This window comes from Scyliorhinus canicula, chromosome 18, assembly GCF_902713615.1.
Source record: "Scyliorhinus canicula chromosome 18, sScyCan1.1, whole genome shotgun sequence".
NCBI lineage: Eukaryota > Metazoa > Chordata > Chondrichthyes > Carcharhiniformes > Scyliorhinidae > Scyliorhinus > Scyliorhinus canicula.
Window position 1 is genome coordinate 45,496,503 of NC_052163.1, and position 22,136 is coordinate 45,518,638.

The 22,136-nt window shown below is 43.1% G+C and overlaps 1 protein-coding gene across 1 annotated transcript in view; it reads right to left on the minus strand.

The window, feature by feature from the left end:
- Positions 1-21,531, minus strand: part of LOC119953193 (protoheme IX farnesyltransferase, mitochondrial) — a 156,619-nt gene extending 135,088 nt beyond the window's left edge. The window contains exon 1 of the mRNA XM_038777185.1: positions 21,371-21,531. Within this exon, the coding sequence (XP_038633113.1) occupies positions 21,371-21,401 (31 nt within the window). The 5' untranslated portion in view covers positions 21,402-21,531. The remainder of the gene's footprint in view (positions 1-21,370) is intronic.
- Between the last annotated feature and the right edge of the window lie 605 nt (positions 21,532-22,136).

The following is a 22,136-nucleotide window of genomic DNA, read 5'->3' on the forward strand; positions in this document are numbered from 1 at the left end:
TGGCGGAGAGGAAAAAGCTACAGATAAACTGTGTCCTGCTCTCCATGAGGAATGATGTGGAGATGGAACGGGCATCGCACAACAATTGCAGGAATGTTCCCTTCCAGTCGAGGGACACTTCAGCAGTCCAGGGCATTCAGCCTCTGATCTTCAGGTAAGTGTTCTCCAAGTCGGCCTTCAGGACGCGCGACAACGCAGAATCGCCAAGGAGAAACTTTATAGCCAAGTTCCGCACACATGAGTACGGCTTCAACCGGGACTTTGGATTCATGTCACCCCCCACCATCTGGCCTGGGCTTGCAAAATCCTACTAACTGTCCTGATTTGAGACAATTCACACCTCTTTAACATGTGATTATCCCTCTCTCCAGTTGCTCCAGCTGGACCTGTAAAGACTTAATTACCTGCAAAGACTCACATTCAAAGTATCATCTTGCATCCTTGACTTTGTCTATATGTATGTTGCTGGAACCCACCTCTTCATTCACCCGAGGAAGGAGCAGTGTTCCAAAAGCTAGTGATTCGAAACAAACCTGTTGGACTTTAACCTGGTGTTGTTTCTTACTGTGCTCCACAAGGAAAGCAGAGCACCAACTCCGCCAGTCATGGGGACCCTGTAGACAAGGCCAGCTGCCCGCTGTCTCACCAGCTGAGAAAGCAGGCAGCTGCGAGGGAAATACCCCAGATTAGAGATACCAAAGGCAAATTAGTAGCGGAGCAGGAAAAGGTCAACAAGGCATTTGATACATTCTACCGGGGGCTGTACATCTCAGAGCCCCGGCTGGGGAACTCGGGGATGAAGCAGCTCCTCGATGGATTGGACATGCCAGTCGTGGGGGAGAATAAGAGACTGAGCCTGGAAGCACCGCTAGAACTGGGGGAAGTTATGGAGAGTATCAGCTCCATGCAGGCGGGGAAGGCTCCGGGACCAGATGGTGTCCCGGCGGACTTCTACAAAAGACGGCACTGGCCCCGCACCTGCTGGAGATTTTCACAGATTCACTAGCAAGGGGCACCCTGCCACCTACGTTAGCACAAGCCTCAATCTCGCTGATACCCAAGAAAGACAAAGGTGGTGAGGATCAGAGTGGAACCCTGCCTTTAGTGGCAGGCTTTGGGGTATCATAACAGCCAGATCTCTTCTTGGGGAGGAGGGCCTGGCGCTCTTGCATTTGTCTCCCTTATCGCCCGCCAGAGAATCCTGCTCGGGCCGGCAGTCAGCAGCATCACCCAAAACTGCCGACTGGCTCTCCGACCTGTCGGAATTTCTCCAAAATGGAGAAAATTAAACTCGCCATCTGAAGGGCAGAGGAAGGCTTTCACAAAACATGGGAGCCATTCACTTGGTTGTTCCAAGACCTTCTTATAGCCAACAACTAAGAACCCAAAGAACAGGAGGGAGTAGCCACAACACAGTAAGGAGTGGGGGGGGGGGGGGGGGGGGAGATCGGGAAGCATGGAACCCAACAATGCCCAAAAGAAGCAAGAGAAACAAGGGAGGATGGGGCAACAACCTGACCAAGGGGGAAAAAACGAGAAAACTGGTGAGGAACAAGACACAGGAAACCACAACCACCACTATAAATAATGTAAGGGTGAAAGAAAATAACTGCGATGTATGTATGTAAATAGTTGAAACTGACCGATGTGCAAATAGCTCTACTATACTTTTTCTTTGTGTCCTACTGTTTGTTCATATTTATACTTATTTTGTATACCAAAAACATCTATTTTAAAAAATGAAGTAACATATTCAACTCAAAAGAATCTGAAACTAAATACTCAGACACAGATGTCTGATCTATAAATGTCCCATAAAGTTATCACCAGAAACCAGCCAAAAAGCATCAACACAAAATACTTCTCCTGCAACAAAAAAGCTGCTCTGTGTTGAGTTAATTACTTTTTCCAGGATTCCACATATCTTTACAAATTACAATACTGGCTCCTGTCACAACCTTTGACCTAGAAGCAGTACAATAATAAAAAAAATTGTAATTAAAAAAATGTCTGTGGAATCTAATTGTTTTTAAGAATATTTGAAAATGACTAAGAATGAGAAATTGGCACGGGACTATTGCCAATTTCTTAATAAAAGAAATACTGGTCCATGTGTTCTGACAATTCTTGGTCTGGAATGAAGCCAAGATACAAAAGCCGTGAAAGCTAACAGATACCAAAAAAAAAGGGAGCTGGAGACAGAAGACAATCAGTATACAGATGTAGAAGCTCTTTGGAGACACTGTGCGAACAAGCTAAAATGATCTAAAAGCTGGAAGCTGAGAGTAGCCTGAAGATGCTAAATAGTTGGGTGTTTTACCAGAAGTGGCCACAAGGACTTCTAGATAGCTATGCCATCAGAACTGTCATGGCCCAATGGAAAGAGGATTCATAAAAGTGTGACTCGTTGATAATAATCATAGCCCTCAAACTCAGAGGTGAAGGCTGTTGTCTCCTGATTCTGATCTCCTGGACTCCTGATCTAACCTGTGTCAATAAGAACATCACATTGTGGAACTGTGTACTTACATTTCTACAAAGCGATGAATTGGGAATAGGCTATTTCCCCTTGAGCCTGCTCTACCATGCAAGGTCACAGATGATCTGCTGCCAGCTTCAACTCCACATTCCGCCTACCCTCTATAATCTTTGATACATAGCGTTACATGCCAGCTGGGAATGATAAGAGTGCTTGTGGAAAATGTATCTTTGTTGTATCAACTATTTCTATTTCAAGTTAAATGTACCTTTTGAAGGATTATTTGCCTATTAATTAGTGTTCACTTAATGTTGGTTCTGATTTATGTAAAAGTTACAAGAGTATAAAAGTAACTTTGTTGCAAATTTACCAACCACGGGTCATTTAGCAAATTTAGTTACTTTGCTTTACGGTTTCTCCATGGGGATCGTACACCACACAATTCCACGGTAAAAAAATCAAATGAACATAGTGACCCGGATTTTGCAACAGGAATTATCGGGAGGCAAATAGTTCTCATTGCTCATTGCAATTATTTTTTTAATTTTTCCAAGTAAGGGGCAATTCAGCGCAGCCAATCCATCTACCCTTCACATCTTTGGGTTGTGGGGTTGAGACCCACGCAGACATGGGAGAATGTGCAAACTCCACAGGGACAGTGACCCGGGGCCGGGATCGAACCCAGGTCCTCGCCGTCATGAGGCAGCAGTGCTAACCAGTGCGCCACTGTGCCGCTCCCTCATTGCTCATTGTAAATCGGATAGCTCCAGAATCTACACATCTGCATTTAAACACAGAAATCCAGAGTTGCTGCCGAATTTTCTTTACTTCCCCACAACATTTTGCTAAACCAGCACCTGTTAAATTTGACGTTAAAACACATGAAAGGTGTGAACATAGAATCCCTACAGTGCAGGAGGCTGCCTTTCGGGCCATCGAGTCTGCACCAACCCTTTGAAAGAGCACCCAACTTAGGCCCATTCCCCCGCCCTATCTCCATTACACCACCTAACCTGCATGTTTGGACGGTGGGAGGAAACCAGAACACCCGGAGGAAACCCAAGCAGACAGGGGGAGAAAGTGAAAACCATACAAATCGTCACCCAAGGCCGGAACTAAACCTGGTTCTTTGGTGCTGTGAGGCAGCAGTGCTTACCACCGTGCCACCCATGTGAAGTTGTATTTATCTTCCAATTATGCACTGAACTCCGGAAAAAGTTAGAAGTGGCCCAAGCATTTAGGTTTAAGTGTGCTTTTATTGCCATAACATGTCTTGATTATTGCAAGACAACCTCTCTGAATGTGAAAGTTGATATTTTAAAACATGAAGATTCATTCCCAAATAATTTAATTATTTGAGTTTTTCTTTAAAAACTTTTTCTTTCTCTTATCCCATTTTACATTCCCTAGCTTTGTTTTACCTATTGTACATGATTTTACATTGAATTATGCTAATTTATGTTATATCAAGCAGTAGGATTTGTTGCAATCATTCAAGTAGCCCATTCAATTCAAAGTGAAACATTAAACTCAGAACATTCGCTCACTTTTTCTGGTCCACTGGACAAAAGATCTGCAAACCAGGTTTCTGTTTTCAAAGCCCATCATCTTGTCAAGCTTTCTCATTCTCAGTGTGGCATCAATGAGTGTGAAGATAAATGGCACGAAGGAAGACAGACATCCTGGAACATTAAAACAATTCTAGACCATAACAAGCTTAGGTCTTGCCTTTGTTATTGCCGTGGGCAGCACAGTGCTAGTCATTCCCAAGCTGGTTGGAGTGCCTTTTTTATTTGGTTATGGGATATGGGTATCAATGGCAAGGCCAACATTTGCTGCTCGTCCTCAAGATGGTGATAGTGACTCGTCTTCTCAAATTGCTACATTCCATGTGGTGTAGGTAGACCCACAGTGCTGTTAGGGAGGGAGTTTTGACCCAGCAAGAGTGAAGGAACAGCATTATAGTTCCAAGACTGGAACAACTTGGAACAAATTGCAGGTGTTGACATTTCCACGTGCTGCCGCACTTGGTATTCTCGATGGTGGAGGTCTCAGGTTTGGAAGGTGTCGCCAAAGGAGCCTAGATGTGTAGCTGCAGTGGTTCTTCTAAATGGTGCACACTGCTGCTATTGTGCATCGGTAGAGGAGGAGTGGGTAAGGTGGCTAATAGGGTGCCAATCAAACAGGCTGCTTTGTCTATCTTCAAGGGTGTGGCAGGAGCTGCATTCATCCAGGCAAGTAGAGAGCATTCCATCACACTCCTGATTTATATCTTTGGGGAGTCAGGAGGTCAGACTCTTGCTGGAAAATTCCCAGCATCTTGTAGCCACAGTATTAATATGGCTGGTCCAGTTAAATTTCTGGTCAATGGTGACTCCCCCAGAATACTGATAGTAGGGGATTGAGTGATGGTAATGTCAGCCAAAGTGAAGGGAAGAAGGCTGGACTTTCCTTGTTGGAGATGATTATTGCTTAGTGCTTGGGTGGTGTCAAGATAACAGGAAACTGGGATTGAAATCTACCTACAATGTCACCAGCTAACCACAGACATATCAGGTGGCAGGTTAGCACAACAGTTAGCACTGTCGCTTCACAGCACTAGGAACATAGGTTTGATTACAGGCTTGTGTCACTTTCCTCCAGGTGCTCCGGTTTCTTCTCACAGGTCCCGTGCTGTTAAGTGAATTGGACATTACAAATTTTTCCTCAGTCTACCCGAACAGGCACTGGAGTGTGGCGACTGGGGGCTTTTCACAGTAAATTCATTGCAGTGTTAATGTAAGCTTACTTGTGACACTAATAAAGATTATTATTATTGAAATATTTAAAGGGCAGTTTAAAAAATGCAAAAGGTACTGATCAGAAATGGCTGACTCAAGACACCGGACGTCTGATACTGTAAGTTGACCGCCTCTCTGGAAAGTTTCTACACACATTACACTGCAGACCTGTTGCATGGAATTTTACACCTGGGGGTGACAGGGTTCACTTCAAAGAAGGGCTCTATTTAAAGGAAGGTATTAAAATGCAGGTGCTGGACTTTGATAAGCTGGAGCTTTAAAAGTCAATGGAACTAGCTAGATACTCATCTGACAATCAAAACTCTTTGTAGAGGATGAAATCACCCCATCTCTTACTGATTTCTATTACTGCATCAAAAGATTTGAACATGAAAAGATTTTTAAAAAGGGATTAAAATGAAGGCAAATTACTACGGATGCTGGAATCTGAAACAAAAACAGAAAATGGTGGACAATTTCAGCAAAAATAGGATTATTTGGTCTGCAACAATGACCATAAGACATGATAACTGCATTTCTCTCTGGGAGGATACAGACAAGAATTGTAAAAACTGAGGAGAAAGAAACAAAGTCATCGAAAAACGTCACTGCAAGATGGCAGAAAAGATTTGTCTCCCTAAAGCTAAAAGCTAAAGAGCGTTTTCAAAAAAGTACAGACAAGTCAACTCCAGACTTTTAGAGGAAACCAACCAACTTCAAATTGGGTGGCACAGTGGTTAGCACTGCTGCCTCACAGCACCAGCGACCCGGATTCAATTCCGGCCTCGGGTGACTCTATGGAGTTTGCACTTTCTCCCCGTGTGCGTGGGTTTCGTCCGAATGCTCCGGTTTCCTCCCCAGTCTAAAGATGTGCATGTTAGATGGATCGGCCATGCTAAATTACTCCTTAGTGTACAAAGATCGACAGGACGTGGGCCTGGGTAGGGTGCTTTTTCAGAGTGTCGGTGCAGACTCGATGGACCAAATGATATCTTTCTGCACTGTCGGAATTCTATGGTTCAAATGGGCACAACGTTCAACAATTTACGCCTCAAAAGACTAGCAAAGGACTTAACAGTACTTTCTTTTAACTTTACATTGGTATGTGTGTGTGTGTGTGTGCGTGCGCGCGCGCGCGCGTGCTATTTTTTCCCTCAGGCTTAATAATTAGTTACGTTATTCTATGTCTCAGGAAAACATGGTTTAATTGGCTCCTTGTCAGCAAATTAATAATTTAGGATTGGAAAATTTACAGGGAAGTTTATAAATCTTTGTTGCAACCAACCAAGGGGCTGAATAGAGGGGGAGGTAGGTTACCCCGCCTCACCTGGTCGTTACAGGACCGTGAGTGTTATTTACTACTTGCATGCCCCATCTAGATGTTATCCAGGTCTTGCTGCATGCAGGCATGTGCTGCTTCATTATCTGAGGAGCTCAGAATGTACGAACAGCAGTGAACATCCTCCGTCTGACCTTACAACAGAGGTGGCATCGCCCTCTATAAGCAACTGAAGATGGCTGAGCTAGGTCACCATCCTGAGGAACTCCTGCAGTGATGTCCAAGGGCTGAGATGATTGGTCCCCTACATCACAACCATTTTCCTTCATGCTAGGTACGACTCCAAACAGTAAAGTTTTAATTTTAATACTTTTCCTTGATGTCACACTGTCAAATGCTGCCTTGAAGTCAAGTGAAAATACTCTGACCTCATCTTCAATTTAGCCTTTTCCCATGTTTGAATCAAGGTTGTAATGAGATCTGGAGCCGAGTGGTCCTGGCCGAAAACTGGGCATCGATAAACAAGTTACTGCTGTGGAAGTACCTCCTGATACCACAATCGACCACACCTTCTCTAACTTTACTGCGCATATTGTTGGAACATTAATTGATCAGATTGGACTTGTTCTGTTTTTTGAAGACTGGACATAGCTAGGCTATTTTACACATTGCCAGATAGATGCTGGTGTTGTAGCTGCACTGGAATAACCTGGCTAGGTTTGCACAGATTCTGAAGCACAAAACTTTCATATTAGAGCCAGGATATTGTCAGAGCCCATAGTCTTTGATGTATCCAACACCTTAAGCTGTTGCTTGATATCACATGGAGTGAATCGAATTGACTGAGGACTGACTTCTCAGATTCTATGGACCTTTGGGTTGGGGGGGGGGACCTACACAGACATGTGAGAATGTGCAAACTCCACAAGACACTGACCCGGGGCCGGGATCGACCCCGTACCCCCAGCGCAGTGAGGTCGCAGTGCTAACCACTGCGGCACCTAATTTTTAGGTTTGCCTAATGCTGCTTCTGGCATGTTCGCCTGCACTCCTCATTGAATCGGGGTTGGTCCCTGGTTTGGAGGTAATGGTAGATTGAGGAATATGCTGGGCCAAGAGTTACAATTTTGCTGCTGCTCATGTCGAACAATGCCCCATGGATGCCCAATTTTCAGCTGTTCTGAATTTACCACATTTAGCACAATGGCAGTGCCATACATCATGATGGAGGATGCCCTCAAATGCAAAGTCAGGATATCATCTCCACAAGGACTGCACGCTGGTCCCGCCTACCAACACTGTAACGGACTGTCACAAATATGGCAGGTAGATTTCTGAGGATGAGTCAAGAAGGGTTCCCTGTTATTGGTTCCCTCACTACCGTTCATTGGCCCATTCTGGGAGATGTCCTTCAGGTCTTGACCAGCTTAGTAAGAGGTCTTACGACACCAGGTTAAAGTCCAACAGGTTTATTTGGGATCACTAGCTTTCAAATCACAGCACCTTCATGATTCCAAATAAACCTGTTGGACTTCAACCTGGTGTCCTAAGATTTCATACTGTGCCCAACCTGGTGTCATAAGATGTCTTACTGTGCCCACCGCAGTCCAACGTCAGCATCTCCACATCATAGATCACCAGCTCACTCAATGGTGCTTTGAAGCCACTCTTACTGATGAACATTGAAGACCCCCACCAAAAGTACCATCTGTGCCTTGCTACCTCTCAGTGCTTCTTCCAAGTGCTCTCCAACATGAATTAGCAGTGATTCATCAGCTGAGGCAGGGTAGCAGGGGGCAATCAACAGAAGGCTTTCTTGCCCACTTTTAACCTGAAACCATGGGACTTCATGAGGTCCAGAGTCAACATAGAATGCTTCCAGAGTTAATGTTCAAGCCACATTCCTTTTTCCCCCCTTTCCCCCCCAACTTTGTTGTGAGATATTATTGGATCCGTAGTAAATGGATTATAGCCTTGTAGATCACTGCCACCTACTGAATATTAATCTGCGACAACCATTCAAGGATTGAACACTAATTAATAGAATTACCCTTCGGCAAATCAAATATGCATGATGCCAAGACAGGTGGTATGATTTTAAACTGATGTCTCAATAAGACCATAATAAACATGCATTACCTTAGGACTACCTAATAGTACTGGGGTTTGCAAGCAAAACATTTTTGGCTGGGTTTGCTTAAGATATTAATTCAAGGGTAAACAAACTCTCTTTTTCTGAAGCTTGTTACATTCTAAGCAGCATCATTTCATAAAAAGATAATCATCCGGTTGTGGAACGCCAAAGCTTAAATAAATATAATACAATGCAAATAATTACATGGGAGTAAGAACTGTCCAGAACCCAGATGGCTATAATTTGGTTTTGTCCTGTATAAATACAATCTAACCAGCACAATAAATGTTATTTTCATACCAGTGCCTTAATTCAATAGGTGAAAAGATAATCCATCTTCCATTTCAGACATTTCCCTTACCCAAGAAAACATTAATTCAAGTAACCAATTAAGATATTTACACCTAATTTCCTTTCACAGAAAATTCACAAATCATTAGACCATCGATGCATTACTTTAATGTCCTGCACATTTATCACAAAAAAAAATCACTTAAACAACAATTTACTCAATTTTCCAGAACACTGATGCACTTGCTTTAATGCAAACACATCGAGGATTTGTCTTGAATCTTACAAATGCAGATCAATTTTCTCATTATTCATGCTCCACACAAATACTTAGCAGAAGCTCTCCACAAATACCGTGTTTAATTCTGAGTGCCTATGTAGCCTTTTGGCACCAATTACACAAGAGATGCTGGAAACCCGGGCATTCAGAAGTGATGTGGGAAATGAAAGGGCCATCCTGCCATGATTCATTTGTTAACAGTGCAATATTTAATCCAGCTACCAAACTCCAATGCTTCCAAACCAGAAACTCAAAAAATTGGTTTTAGAAAGGAAAATTTAACATATTGCTACGATGCCTGGGAGCTGAGCCAGGACAGAAGGCTGCAGTTGAAGTTCCCATTTTGCTGCTGTCTAACCCTATTTCCTTGGCAGCATATTGCATTGGAACAGGAACAATATACTCAGCTATTCCCTTTGCCTGACTTGAGAAAAGAGTATCCATTGATAAAGCAGTGTTATCATATTCTCAGGATGTCTCAAAGTACTTCACAACCCTTGAATGTATTTTTCAAGTGTAGCCACCGTGTCAGTAAATGTCAATTTTGCACGTACAAATACTACAAGCAGCAAAGGACATGAATGATTTGTTAATTTGTTTCTGGCCATGTTGCAGAGGGAAGAAAGTTGGCCAGGACATCAAGAGAACTCTTCTTCAAGCAGTGCCAAGGGATACTTTTCATGCACCTGAATGGTGGGCAGGATCTCAATTTAATGTCTCATTCAAAAGACAACAGAAGTGAAAATGATGTTATTTCAAGCTGTACGATTGGCAACACGTCCAGAGAGCAAATAAAATTCAAACAGGGGAAAAATGACAGAGGGATCAGGGGTAGAGACAAAACTCACAAAGTGGCAATGCAAGTTTAAAAAGGCCATTAAAAAAGAAGGGAAGCACTGGGGCTAATCTCTCGAGGAAGAGAATTGAAAAGCAGAGAAATCTACTGTATTAGACTTATACAGTACTTTGGTTAGACCACAGAGTACTCTGAGGAGCACTGGTCTCCATGCCCTAAAAGGATTTAGAGGCAGTGGAGAAAGTGCAAAAAGGATTTACAAGAATTTTATAAGAATCATAGAATTTTACAGCACAGAATGAGGCTATTCGACCCATTGTGTCTGCTCCGGCAGAACTTGAAGATTATATGTATTAGGCAAGATTGATTAGGTAAGATTCTCCAGAAAACAGTAGACTGAGGGGTAACCCAATTGAGATATTTAAGATTATGAAAATGTTTGGTACACTGATGCAGAGAAAATATTTTCACTTTATGAAGGGCAGCACGGTAGCATGGTGGTTAGCATAAATGCTTCACAGCTCCAGGGTCCCAGGTTTGATTCTCGGCTGGGTCACTGTCTGTGCGGAGTCTGCACGTCCTCCCCGTGTGTGCGTGGGTTTCCTCCGGGTGCTCCGGTTTCCTCCCACAGTCCAAAGATGTGCGGGTTAGGTGGATTGGTCATGCTAAATTGCCCGTAGTGTCCTAAAAAAGTAAGGTTAAGGGGGGGGTTGTTGGGTTACGGGTATAGGGTGGATACGTGGGTTTGAGTAGGGTGATCATTGCTCGGCACAACATCGAGGGCCGAAGGGCCTGTTCTGTGCTGTACTGTTCTATGTTCTATGATGGAGACCAGAACTAGGGACCATTAATATGAGTCATTAATAAATCAAATAAGGAATTCCAGAGAAACTTCTTTATCCAGAGTACTATCATAAGAGAATTTTAAGTACCCAAGATGTATTTAAGGGAAAGATAAATAAATTCATGAGGGAGAAAGGAATACACAATATGTTTGTGAAGTTAGATGAAGTGTGGGATGAGGCTTCTGTGGATCATAGGTATCTGCGTTGAGCTGACTGGCATGATTCTGTGCTGTAAATACACTGTAATACTATGTGATCAGAAACAAAGCGACCAATTTTGACCCAAATTAAATTAGCAATTGTAAGTTTTGAAGTTTTAAATCTTGCCTTTGTTTACACATACCCCAATCTTTCTTCCATTTGGGGGGAAACACTTGCCCCCTTAAGTTTTTTTACAAGGCAGGCGAGAGATTTGCAGATTAAATACTAAAGGTTTATTTTTCTATTAAAGATATTTTAGGAGGTAGCCCAAAATGGTGTTGCATGCTGTGTGTCCTGCGTCTCCAACATGGCAATCGGATGGCAGTATTAGATGAGCTCAAAATTCTCTGGTAAGGTGATGAATGCAGTCAATAGCAAGAAAATTCACTTCCTCTTAATGTTCGCCTCGGTGACTTCCAATCCGCCAACCGCTTCTGACCAACTCTGCTGATATTAAGTGTTTCTGGTCGAACATTTTGCCCTCTTTTACAACCTCACTGCAGGCCTGACTAATCTCTCTTGCAGCTTGGAGCAGCACTTTCTGTTTCACTGTTTCTCACCTTCCCTTGAAAATCACCTCACTACTTAAATGAGTACTTAATTTAATGTTTCACTTTCAGATAAAAGGAAATGGTTGAAACAAAATTGGATTACACAGCCTGCGATTCATCTTAAATTTCCAGCACCGAAGCTGAACTTTTATTTTCGGTCATGAACCACACCATAATATCCAAACTGTTTGTTGTCATGCCAAAGCCAAGTTATAGCAGCTAGCTGTTTTAGGCAAATTTATAGTGGGAGCTTTCTCATTATTCCATAGACACCATCAAATCTGGAGAGCTCATTTTGTGTCGAGCTTTATTATTGCCTACTGTGGCCTGAAAACTTTCAGTCTGGGTTTTTCTGTGACATACTTAATTGCGGAGAAAATACTATATAAAATTAATCATTAGGCAGCTGGACATCACAAAACTGAGTAACTAAAATGATAGCCAATTAGAAACCAAACTATTTCATACACATTGACTCACAAAAGCTCTCCTTAATCATCGTCTAGACATCCAAGTACTGTACAGGTCATCAGAAGTACCAAGTCAGCTGCATATTCCAGCACATACAGGAATTAACAAATTGCTTTTGGGCTCTAAACGGAGTACATTTGCTAACATCTTCAAAATTTAAAAAAATATTAAAAAGTCAAATAATGGATACATTGAAACAGAATATACCAACTGGAACTCATCCACCTTGCTTCTCATGACTTAGCATTCATTTTCTTTGCCCCTATTCAGGTTTTCTTCAACCACTTCCTGCTGGCAACGTCAGACAGACAACAACCACTCACCACAGCCAATGAACTACTTTCTGCATCAGAGAGATGACTTATTCTTCAAATGTTCTCATTTCCTTTATCTATATCTAGTTTCTAATTTGCATGACACAGTACATATAAAAATTGAAATTTTATCACTCAAGATTTACCACATTAATACATCAAAAGGCTACCTACATCCTGGACCATCACCAATCAGCACAGTCTTACACGTTTGATTATTAGTCACAAACATCTTGCCTGCTTTATTACCTGCTCGCATCCAATCACCAAATCCTCACTAGATCAGTACAACATTGAAACTTCTCAAATTAACTGTTCTCATGGCCTATTGTGAGACTAATTTAGTGCAAATGATGCTCGTTCTCCAACTTTATGTTAAAACTTATGCTATCAATATCTGGGTTGAAACAGCCTAAATCTATTTAAAGTTGTCTTCTAATAGTCATTACAGATGAGATTTCTAGCCCATCAATTTGGTCTGAAAGTGTGATAATGCACTGTCCTTCACTATCGCCCTTACATTAGCATCATTATGATTTAGTGGCTGGTCTTCAGAGAGCACACTGTAATTAAATTTGGCTAAATCAGATGGCATGGCTGACCTGGGAAAGCTTTCTGGAAAATAAAAACACTGAAAATGTTTTCTTCGCCTTATGTCACATATGCGTTGCAAAACCCTGAGTAAATGTAACAGCAGTAAGCATTGGCATCCAGTTTGATATGTACCATAAGCAAGATGTTAGGACACAAAATAAATCAGACCAGATTATCCCAAACACAGACATACACAAAAAAGGATTTTTCTATCCAGTTTAAGATGCATCATTCCATTTAGTTTCAAAGGACCATGCAGCCCTTTGTTCTATTAAGTGGTTAGATGTGGATTGCCCGCATGAAAGAAAATCTTGATTTTAATTTTGCTGTATTATAGAATAGAATCCTTACAATGAAGAAGGCCATTCAACCCATCGAGTCTGCACCGACCCTTCAAATGAACACTCTACCTATGCCCACTCCCCCCTATCCCTGTAACCCCACAACCTGACCTGCACATCCCTGGATACTAAGGGGCAATTTATCAGGGCCAGTCTACCTAACACGCACATCTTTGGACTTCGAAAACAGTATTTTTCGAGTGGAAACAAGAGGGTCCAGACAATGGGTCATAAGGGCAGCAGGGTAGCATGGTGGTTAGCATAAATGCTTCACAGCTCCAGGGTCCCAGGTTCGATTCCCGGCTGGGTCACTATCTGTGCGGAGTCTGCACGTCCTCCCCCTGTGTGCGTGGGTTTCCTCCGGGTGCTCCGGTTTCCTCCCACAGTCCAAAGATGTGCGGGTTAGGTGGATTGGCCATGCTAAATTGCCCTTAGTGTCCTAATAAAAGTAAGGTTAAGGGGGGGGGGGGGGGTTGTTGGGTTACGGGTATAGGGTGGATACGTGGGTTTGAGTAGGGTGATCATGGCTCGGCACAACATTGAGGGCCGAAGGGCCTGTTTTGTGCTGTACTGTTCTATGTTCTATGTTCTAATGCACTATTTCATTGCAAGCCATCGTATATTGCTTCAACCTACTGTTCTTAAAATATAAAGATTGAAAATTATAATTCAAACTGCTTAGATAATGAAAATTAGAACAGTCAACCTGGGCCACACTCAGCATTTCTCAGACAAGACTGGCACAGACAGACCTAAAAGCTGTTTACTGATCCAGTCTGTCAGAAAAAGAGAATGCACAAAAGCCCCATTCTTGCCGCTCCAAAAATAAAACCTAACTTCAGGACATTACCAGAATTGTGATGTGGAATGAGGTATGGCATTTAGAACAGTATTAATAATGGTCAGCTGAAATCAAATAAATTATTGCAGAACCAATATTGGAGAAATGATTGCAGGCCTGGAAAATTCCCATGGGGGAAGAAAATTTCTCCCCAAAATTAAATGGAAACAAACCACATAAACAGGAAGACTAAGAATAGCGCTAAGAGATTCCAATCAGCAGATCACATTCATTGGATATAGAGTTGAAAGAAGAGGAGAAAACTTTACTCCAAATGTAATTTGAGCTCCTTCAGTTCTGAGATTTTGTACACATTTCCTGGAAATTTTGATGAATTTGATTTGACAACACACTCAGTGAATCTGATTAACTGTATAAGAACCATTGAAATCCAATGCAATATTCTTCCCAACTAAATTTCACACGTCAGTTAGCCTTTACTGCACTATTCCTAAAAAAAATTAACTTGCTTTTATCACTCATTCATGGGATATGGGCTTGCTGGTTCAGCTAGCGTTTATTGCCCATCCCTAATTGCATTTGAAAGGCGGTGGTGAGCTACCTTCTTGAACTGTTGCAGCCTACGTGGTGTAGATACACCCACAATGCTATTAGGAAGGATGTCCCAGTATTTTGACACAGAGACAGTGAAGGAGCAGTGACATAGTTCCAAGTCAAGATGGTGAGTGGCTTGGAGGTGAACTTGGCAGGTGGTAGAAGTGGTAGAACTTGGCAGATTTGTAAGGTGCTGTCGAAGAAGCCTTGCTGCAATGCATCCTCTAAAGGTACATACTGTTGTTACTGTGTGCCAGTGGTTGGGGCTTTTGCAGCCACAGTATTTATATGGCTGGTTCATTTTCTGATCAATGTAATCTCCAGGGTGTTGATACAGCCCCTTTTATGACCTCAGAACATTTAACACAGCACAGCCAATTATATATTTTTAAAGCAGACACTGGATATCTTCCAGCAGTTCTGAGGAAAGGTCACAGACCTAAATCATTAACTCTGGCTCTCCACAGATGCTGTCAGACCTGCTGAGTATTTCCAGCATTTTCCATATTTAAGTACATTTAAATATCTGGGGGCCTCACGGTAGCATGGTGGTTAGCATCAATGCTTCACAGCTCCAGGGTCCCAGGTTCGATTCCCGGCTGGGTCACTGTCTGTGTGGAGTCTGCACGTCCTCCCCGTGTGTGCGTGGGTTTCCTCCGGGTGCTCCGGTTTCCTCCCACAGTCCAAAGATGTGCGGGTTAGGTGGATTGGCCATGCTAAAATTGCCCGTAGTGTAAGGTTAATGGGGGGGATTGTTGGGATACGGGTTACGTGGGTTTAAGTAGGGTGATCATTGCTCGGCACAACATCGAGGGCCGAAGGGCCTGTTCTGTGCTGTACTGTTCTATGTTCTATGTTCTATGTTCTAAAGTAGTCACTGGTATAACATGGGTAAATGCAGCTGAAATGTTGCACACAGCAAGGCCCAAAATAAATAACCATCCGCTAGAACACTGAAAAACACCCCTGCTTCCCTTTGGGCAATGTTATGGGATCATTTACATGCAGATCATTGGCAAGGTCCCAATTTAAAGTCTCACCCAAAAAAAGTCAATACACTACTTAAAATCATAAAGTGGTGACAGCACAGGAGGCTGTCATTTGGCCCATTGTCTCCCTGCCAGCTCCCTGCAAGAACAGTCAGCTGTCTCACTCTCCTGCCATTTCTCTACAGTCTTACATTTTTGTGTTTTCAATTCTCTTTTAAAAGTCCCGATTGAATCTACTGGTGCCTCCACCACACTCTCAGAAAGTACATTGCACAGCCTCACCACTCATTGTGTGCAAGAATGTTCTTCCTCATGCCACCTTGATTCATTTGCGATTCAACTTAAATCATCTGGTTTTCAACCATTCCTAACACAGAACAGTTTCTTCTCATCATTAATAGTTTAAGCCGCTCATTAGTTCAAACATCCCCATCAAATCTCCTCCCAACTTTCTCTAAGCAGAACAAACACAGATTCTCCAGTCCATCAATATAACTGAAGTCCTTCATCCCTGGAATAATTCTCATAAATCTTTTCTGTACCCTCTTTTAAGGCTTCTCATCCTTTCCAAAGTACAGTGCACAGAAATGGACACAATACTCCAATTGAAGTTGAACCAGTGTTTTATAAAGGTTCATCAGAACTTCCTTGCTTTTGTACTCCACATCCGTATTGATAAAGTCTAGCATCCTGTATGCCTTCAATGGCTTGTGCACATATAGCTCCTGATCCCTCTACTCCTTCACCCATTTAGAATTGCATCCTGGAGTTTTTATTACCACTCTGTTCTTCCTTCCAAAATGTATCACTTCACATTTCTCTGCATTAAATTTCAACTGTCATGCATTTCCCCCATTTCATCAGCCAATCTATCACTGTCCCACAATAGTTCCAAGTTTTGTGTCATTTGGAAATTATCGGACCCAAGTGGAATTACAGGCTCAAGTCAGTAGTTGTCAAAGTATTGTTAATCACATCTGGTGGTCAGCAGAGCAGCAGATAAAGTAACATAGTAGGACAAACCAGGAGCCCAAAAAATCAACGCCAGGGTTGGAAAGGACTCCCAACTCTGGAAAGGCACCATTTGGGAATTGCAACTCCAACAGGGTTATCCTGCTCACCTAATGTACGGAACACCAGATTGGCATCACTAACACACTGTTCCACCAAAAAGACAAGTTCAAGACTTCCTGGATCCACGATCAAAGCACTCGCACATGATTGACTATGTCATCATCCAATTCAGAGATCAAAAGGATGCCCTCATTACGAAAGCAATGATCAGTGAAGATGACTGCTGGACAGACAACCAGCTTATCCACTCCTCTATGTCCATCAAACCCCACCAGAAGCAGCAAAAGATGATAAACAGCTCAGAAAAAAGATCAGCTTTGAGTGGCTTCAAGAGCCAAGCATGCTAGTGAACTTCCAACGATGTCTTCTCCAAAATCTTTCCATTCTAATGAAGTAGAGGGAAACTGGAAAGAGCTGAAGACAGCCATCATCACAAGCTGAAACCGTCAACTAAAAGACCAGGAATCACCAAGACTGGTTCGACGAGAACGACCAACATCACCCAAGACTTAATTGACAGAAAGAGGAAAGTGCTCCACGCCTGGCAAAATAACACCACCAGCAAAGCAAAGAGTAGAGCTCAATCAGCCAAGGCGGGCGGTACAAAAGAACGTGGAAAATAAAGAACCAATGGTGGACTGAAAAAGCCGAGCAGCAAGTCCTCGTTGACAAGCACGACACCCAGGACTTCTTCAGTCACACCAAGGCAATATATGGACCCTTTTGAGAGACAGAGAAAATATCAGCCTTCAATGGAGAGAACACGTCAAAGAACTCCTAAATTGTGATACACATCCTCACCTATGATTGTTTGAGCAAATCCCCCAACTCCCCATCAAAGACGATCCTGGACTTCCACGAAGCATGGACAAAGTAGAAGCCGCCACTAAAGACATGAAGAACGGAAAGCTGCAGCAGTAGATGGGATTCCAGCAGAGATTTTCAAACTTGGAAGAGATCACCTGTCATTTCCATCATCAGCTGTTCCTGAAAATTTGGACAGAGAAGAAATTCCTGCCGAGCTTAGGGGTGCTGTCATCTCCACCATCTTCAAGAAAGGAGTTGAAGTGGACTGTGGGAGCTACCAAGGAATCTCCTTATTCAGGAAGATCATCCGAATCCTCGCTAGCCACCTTCTTCCAACCTCTAAAGAAATCCTTCCGGAAAGCTGTATAGCTACCAACCAGACCATGGAACAGCAGACATGAATTTCACTGCTCGACAACTTCAAGAGAAATGCTAGGAGCAACATCAACCCCTCCACATGGCCCTCAGTCAATCCGGAAGTGCCATGGAAGACCCTGTCAAAAGCCGGCTGGCCAAAGAAATTCATCAATATCCTCCGGCTCCTCCATGACAAGATGTCAGCAGCAGTCCTCACTGATGGAAATAAGACAGAAACCTTCGGGGTCAAGACTGGCCTCAAGCAGGGATGTGTCATCGCCCCCACCTTTTTCACCATCTTCACTGCCACCATCCTTCACGTTGTCAAGAACAAGCTTCCCAGTGGAGTGGGCTTCATCTACAGGAGATGGAGAACTTTTCAACCTCAACCAGTTGAAATCCAAGAAGAAAACAATCCTAACATCGCTTGTGGAACTTCAGAATGTGGATGTCATCGCCATCACCACTCCCTCAGTAGAAAATCTCCAAGGCATGCTTGTTGCCTTCACGGAAGCATACTGAAGAATCGATCTCGGCCTCAACCTCAAGAACTCTCAAATTCTTTGCCAACCCACCCCAGGGCAAGATACGGTCTCTCTCTCCAGCAAGATATGCAGAGAAACCCTACCAAATGCGGAGCATTTCATCTGCCTGGGGAGCCACCTCTCATCTAAGGCTGACATCAATGCGGAGTTCCAACATTGTATCCAATCCACTGGCGCTGTCTTTGGACACACAGGAACAAGTGTCTTCAATGACCAGGACATTTGTGCTAAGACCAAGATCCTCATGGGCGGCACGGTAGCACAGCGGTTAGCACTGTTGCTTCACAGCGCCAGGATCGACATTCTGAATTCTCCCTCGGTGTACCCGAACAGGCACCGGAGTGTGGCGACTAGTGGATTTTCACAGTGACTTCATTGCAGTGTTAATGTAAGCCTACTTGGGACAATAGGAAGATTATATTATATATAACACAGTCATCCTCCCAACTCTTCTATACAGATCAGAAACGTGGACTACATACAGACACCACCTCAAAGCCTGGAGAGGTACCATCAACGTTGTCTGAGATGATTCTCCGCATCAGCTGGGAGGGCAGGCATACTAACATCAATGTCCTTGAAGGAGCCAAGAGCACCAGCATCAAGGCCATGATCATCTAAAACAAATTCTGCTGGGCCAGCCATGTGCTTCAGAGTCCTGACTGCCAAAGCAAGTCTTCTTCACGCAGCTTAAGAAAGGCTCCCAAATAAGGACAGGACAAAGGCAGTGCTTCAAAGATACTCTGAAGGCTTACCTCAAGAAATGCAGCATAGATGTCAACGCCTAGGAGATTCTTGTTCAGAAGAGACCTGCTTGGAGAAACCGAAGTGAAAATGCTGGAAAATCTCAGCAGGTCTGGCAGCATCTGTAGGGAGAGAAAAGAGCTAACGTTTCGAGTCCAATGACTCTTTGTCAAAGCCCTTGGAGAAACCTCCTGATTGAAGGGACACAATTTTTCAAGAACACCCTGCGGCAACAGAACGCCTGAAAACGAGATTGAGAAAGGCGTATGAGCGACCTAGAATCCAAGGACCAATCCTATTTCCCAGAAACACCTGCCAAGTATGTAATCGAAGATGCGGCTTGAGGATCGGGCTCATCAGCCATGCAAGGACCCACCAAACCGATGACCAGTAACATGGAATTTCTCAGGTGGACAATCATAATTGTTAACGCGTGATCACCAAGGAAGAATGTAGCCAGGATTATATACAAACAGAATTCAAATTGTACTATTTTAAAACCCTCATGTGATAATATATAATAATAATAGCTTACTGTCACAAGTAGGCTTCAATGATGTTACTGTGAAAAGCCCCTAGTTGCCACATTCCGGCACCTGTTCGGGGAGGCCGGTACGGGAATTGAACCCGCGCTGCTGGCCTTATTCTGCATTACAAGCCAGCTGTTTAGTCCACTGTGCTAAACCAGCCCCTGGTTTATATAATATATATTCAAAATGCATTATTGTACTGTATTCATGGTCCTAAATTAAAGTATGCTGTTAGACGGAGAAATAGCTCACATTCCCAAGCTAATGCATTTGAATTATTGAGATAGTGCTTTGAGAAATTATAGCACTTTAAACCTTTCTTCCATTAGGTGTTGCTTTGAAAAACATTACCTTTTCAAGAAACAAGTAAATAAACATAGTATTAAAAACATTTATTAAAAATATTCTTTAGTACCCTAATTATTAAATAGAAGCTACACATTTTAGACACAAACTTCCATCTCACATTATAGAAAACATGTGGATTTGATTTATTTTACACTTTGGAATATTATTTAAGAGGAAATTGTATTTTACTAAACAATCACATTCTGCAAATGTGTAATGTTATCAATGTCAGTCACTGTTCATGATTTGATTAATAGCTTAGAACTGCTGCATGGAAAGTGTCCAATAACAGACTTTTTATGGAATCTTCCCCTTTGGGGTCCCATGACGTTCTGCTCCAATAATTTTATGAATAGGAAGTGAACCGGAGCTTACTTTTGCCATCAGGTTATGGGAAGTCATATGACAAGGTTGTCCAATGTACTAATAGATTGACTACATTAATACAAGTGAATAAAGTCCAAGAGAAAACCATTCAATAAAATGGAGTTTGCTATCAATCTCTGACAGACTATATACATTATCATTTGCTGAATGACATCCCTTGTATGTTTATTATTGTGAAAGACTGAAGCCAAGATGAAATGAAATGAAGGTGTTCCCCACACAGAATTTTAATCAGTGTAAAATTTGACCATTGCCATTACCTTATAATGCAATTATTTGCTACTTACTTCAGAATGTTTAAACCTTTAGTCAAAATGGAAAAGAGATTTAACTGTCAAGCAGTTAAACATACTGGTTATTAATGCATATTGTGTCCACTCGTTATCAACAATTAACAGAACAAAAACTAGTCTGTTAATGCTAATGAGAATTTAATTCCCTTTGAAAGCAAAATGTGCAATAAGTGGGGGGTAACGTTTGGGAGAAGCGTGGCAATGGGTTGTTCTCACGCATTTAAAGTAATGGGAAAAGTAATCAAATCAGTCATTTTCAATCCGACCCACAGGAGACCTCACTACGGGGCCTATTTACTTCAATCCTTGTGTTACTGGTGGATTAATGGTCGTTTAAGTCGGTCTTTACGGGAGAGTCATGTCAGGGGTTCATGTTAAATGTCATTTTAGGGGTAAAAGAACCGGCGATCGGCCGCACGATATCATCTTCCTCAATTCAAGGTTGACAGGGTCAACCGGAAAAAGGTGTTGGAGGGGGGTAATACTACTTTATTGTGTCCTTCCTCCAGACCACTTGCATCTCATCCCCCAGCCAGACACATACCTGGCAGGAGCCGACATAACGCACTGTACATGGTCGCCTTGCCCGAAAGCGACCCGTTCGCCGGCCCCTCTCTCACATTCACATACTGCAGGCCGCCATCTTGTGGCGCTCGCTGTCCTCCCGCGCCACGAGTGCTTCCGGGGTCCTCCTTTCCGGTTGCTCTGCGAGCTCGGCGATTGGCTGGTAGCGCGTTGTCACGACAACCGCGTACCCTGCTGGTACAGGCTCATCTCCACCCGACAGGTGAGGGGATTTTCCCCCACCGCCTGTAACAGGCATCTTATATCAATATTGTATAACACTAGAAAGGTAATAATAAATGCATAATCTAAATATATGAACAAATATAATAATAAATAGATATATGAAAAAATGTGATGATAAATATAAAATCTAGCTGCCCCTTAATTTGGAAGGATAATAAAGTGACGCTGGATTTCCCCCTATTCTCAACCAACAAGAGCCACCACCACAACTGATATCCCATTTAGGATAGGGTGACCAACTACCTCGTATTTTCAGGGACTGCCTCTTATTTTGGCTGTTTGACCCATGTCCCTTAAGCAGGGCCGGCTCAAGGCACCGGCAACTCGGGCTGTCGCCCGGGGCGCTATGTGCTCGGGGGCGCCAGAGACTCGGGTCCCGCGCATGCGCAGTTGGGCCGGTGCCAACCAGCGCATGCGCGGTGGCCGCCCGCCCCCAGGGCAGCCCCCCGGCTCGGTCCACCCCCCCCCCCTCAGTCCCCTCCGCCCCGCCCTCGGGTCTG